We start from the raw sequence: 1,477 nt of genomic DNA on the forward strand, positions 1-1,477 counted from the left end.
AAATATATGTAAAGAAGATTTTGTTCTCTCTAAAGGACTTTTATTTTCGTTTCAACGACATGCTTCTTCAATGAACTTGCTAGAGAGGCGAGAATAAATCAAAGCATAATTATATATAAAGATATACAATTTGAGATTATATTGAACCAGAAACCAGTCCAATCTATGGTATCCCAGGTAAAGCTTAATAATCGAACAGGGGATTGATAAAAATAGAACAGTAGTACGGCGCCTCATAGAGAAGAACTTCCTTTTCTACTGACCTAAAAGATCTCAGACAAAATCTACCATTGACGATTCACAAGGGAGAAAAACATATTATTCATTGTATAAAGCGGGGTTGACGATGACATATGCCTCCATCTTCTTAAACAAAGCGGTGAGCTGGGCCTTCATCGGCTCAACCATTGCTTCATCCTGACAAACGCCAGGGTGAGTCTCAAAGTTCCAGATATGACTCACAACGCATCCGCCATCTTCTTTAGGACTCAACTTCAGGGTGAACTGAGCAGATTTCAAATTCTTTCCCAGCTCTCCTCCCTCCAAGTCTGTGTAGCTGTAAACAAAGTTCTCTTCGTCGAGAACGTCCACGCGCTCCTTTACATACCCATACTCAGTCGTGCCTGCACTATCACCTTCATATCATACTCTAAAGACTCCTTTCTAGTTTGAAAACTGTAATGATAACTAAGCAATAGATGGCATATACATACCAGGGGTGAAGTTGATTTGCTTGATGCTGCCGACACCGCCGTTGCCTTCAAGAAATGTGACTCCTGCACAAAACTCTGGTATTTCCCGTGCAATAAGATCATGGTCCTTCACCAGTGCATTCCACAGTCTCTTTGTCCCCACTTCAGACTGAGTTTCTATAGTTACATTTCCAGCCACCATCTTCTTCTATCTCTTCAAATTTCTTCTAAAATTTCTTATGATTCTCCATAGAATCTGTGTGCAAGAAGAATGGATTGAGAGGTATTGATAGATGTAACGAGGGCTACTTGTCATGTGATCTCATTTGATTATCATAAATTAGAAGGCAAATATGCCGACAAGTTTGGGAATCGTCCGCAAAAACATTTCTTCGATGTAATTGATGCGGTCCACCCTAGTAGATCCAGAATTTCATGAAGCCGGCGTATCATATCGGATTTCTTGTTTAATTCAACGGATCTAGGTTTACTGTCTCATCTTATATAAATTCACCATAAGAGGATCTATCTTTTGAGTACTACTCATGGCACATTGTTCCTTTACGAAAATGAGTTGTAGCTCGTCGTTATTGGGGGCAGGTAATATTGTATTCAAAATCTTTTAATTTCCTATTCATTTTTAGGAACAAATTAATTAAGAAATTTTATATTTATTATGAATATTTAATTGTATATTTAATATATACAATTAAATATAAATTATTGAATAGAATTATTATTTATAATTTTATTAGTCAAATAATTTGATGTCTTATCATGCATTT

General features: G+C 36.6%; 1 protein-coding gene across 1 annotated transcript; it reads right to left on the minus strand.

Moving 5' to 3' along the window:
• Positions 1–318: 318 nt before the first annotated feature.
• LOC131028036 (major allergen Pru ar 1-like) lies at positions 319–894 on the minus strand. Its single transcript, XM_057958153.1, has 2 exons — positions 714–894; positions 319–623 (listed from the first exon to the last, which is right to left on the minus strand). The coding sequence occupies exons 1-2, from the start codon at positions 892–894 to the stop codon at positions 319–321; spliced, it is 486 nt and encodes a 161-aa protein (XP_057814136.1).
• Positions 895–1,477: the final 583 nt, after the last annotated feature.

Source organism: Cryptomeria japonica, chromosome 2 (genome assembly GCF_030272615.1).
Source record: "Cryptomeria japonica chromosome 2, Sugi_1.0, whole genome shotgun sequence".
NCBI classification, from domain to species: Eukaryota; Viridiplantae; Streptophyta; class Pinopsida; order Cupressales; family Cupressaceae; genus Cryptomeria; species Cryptomeria japonica.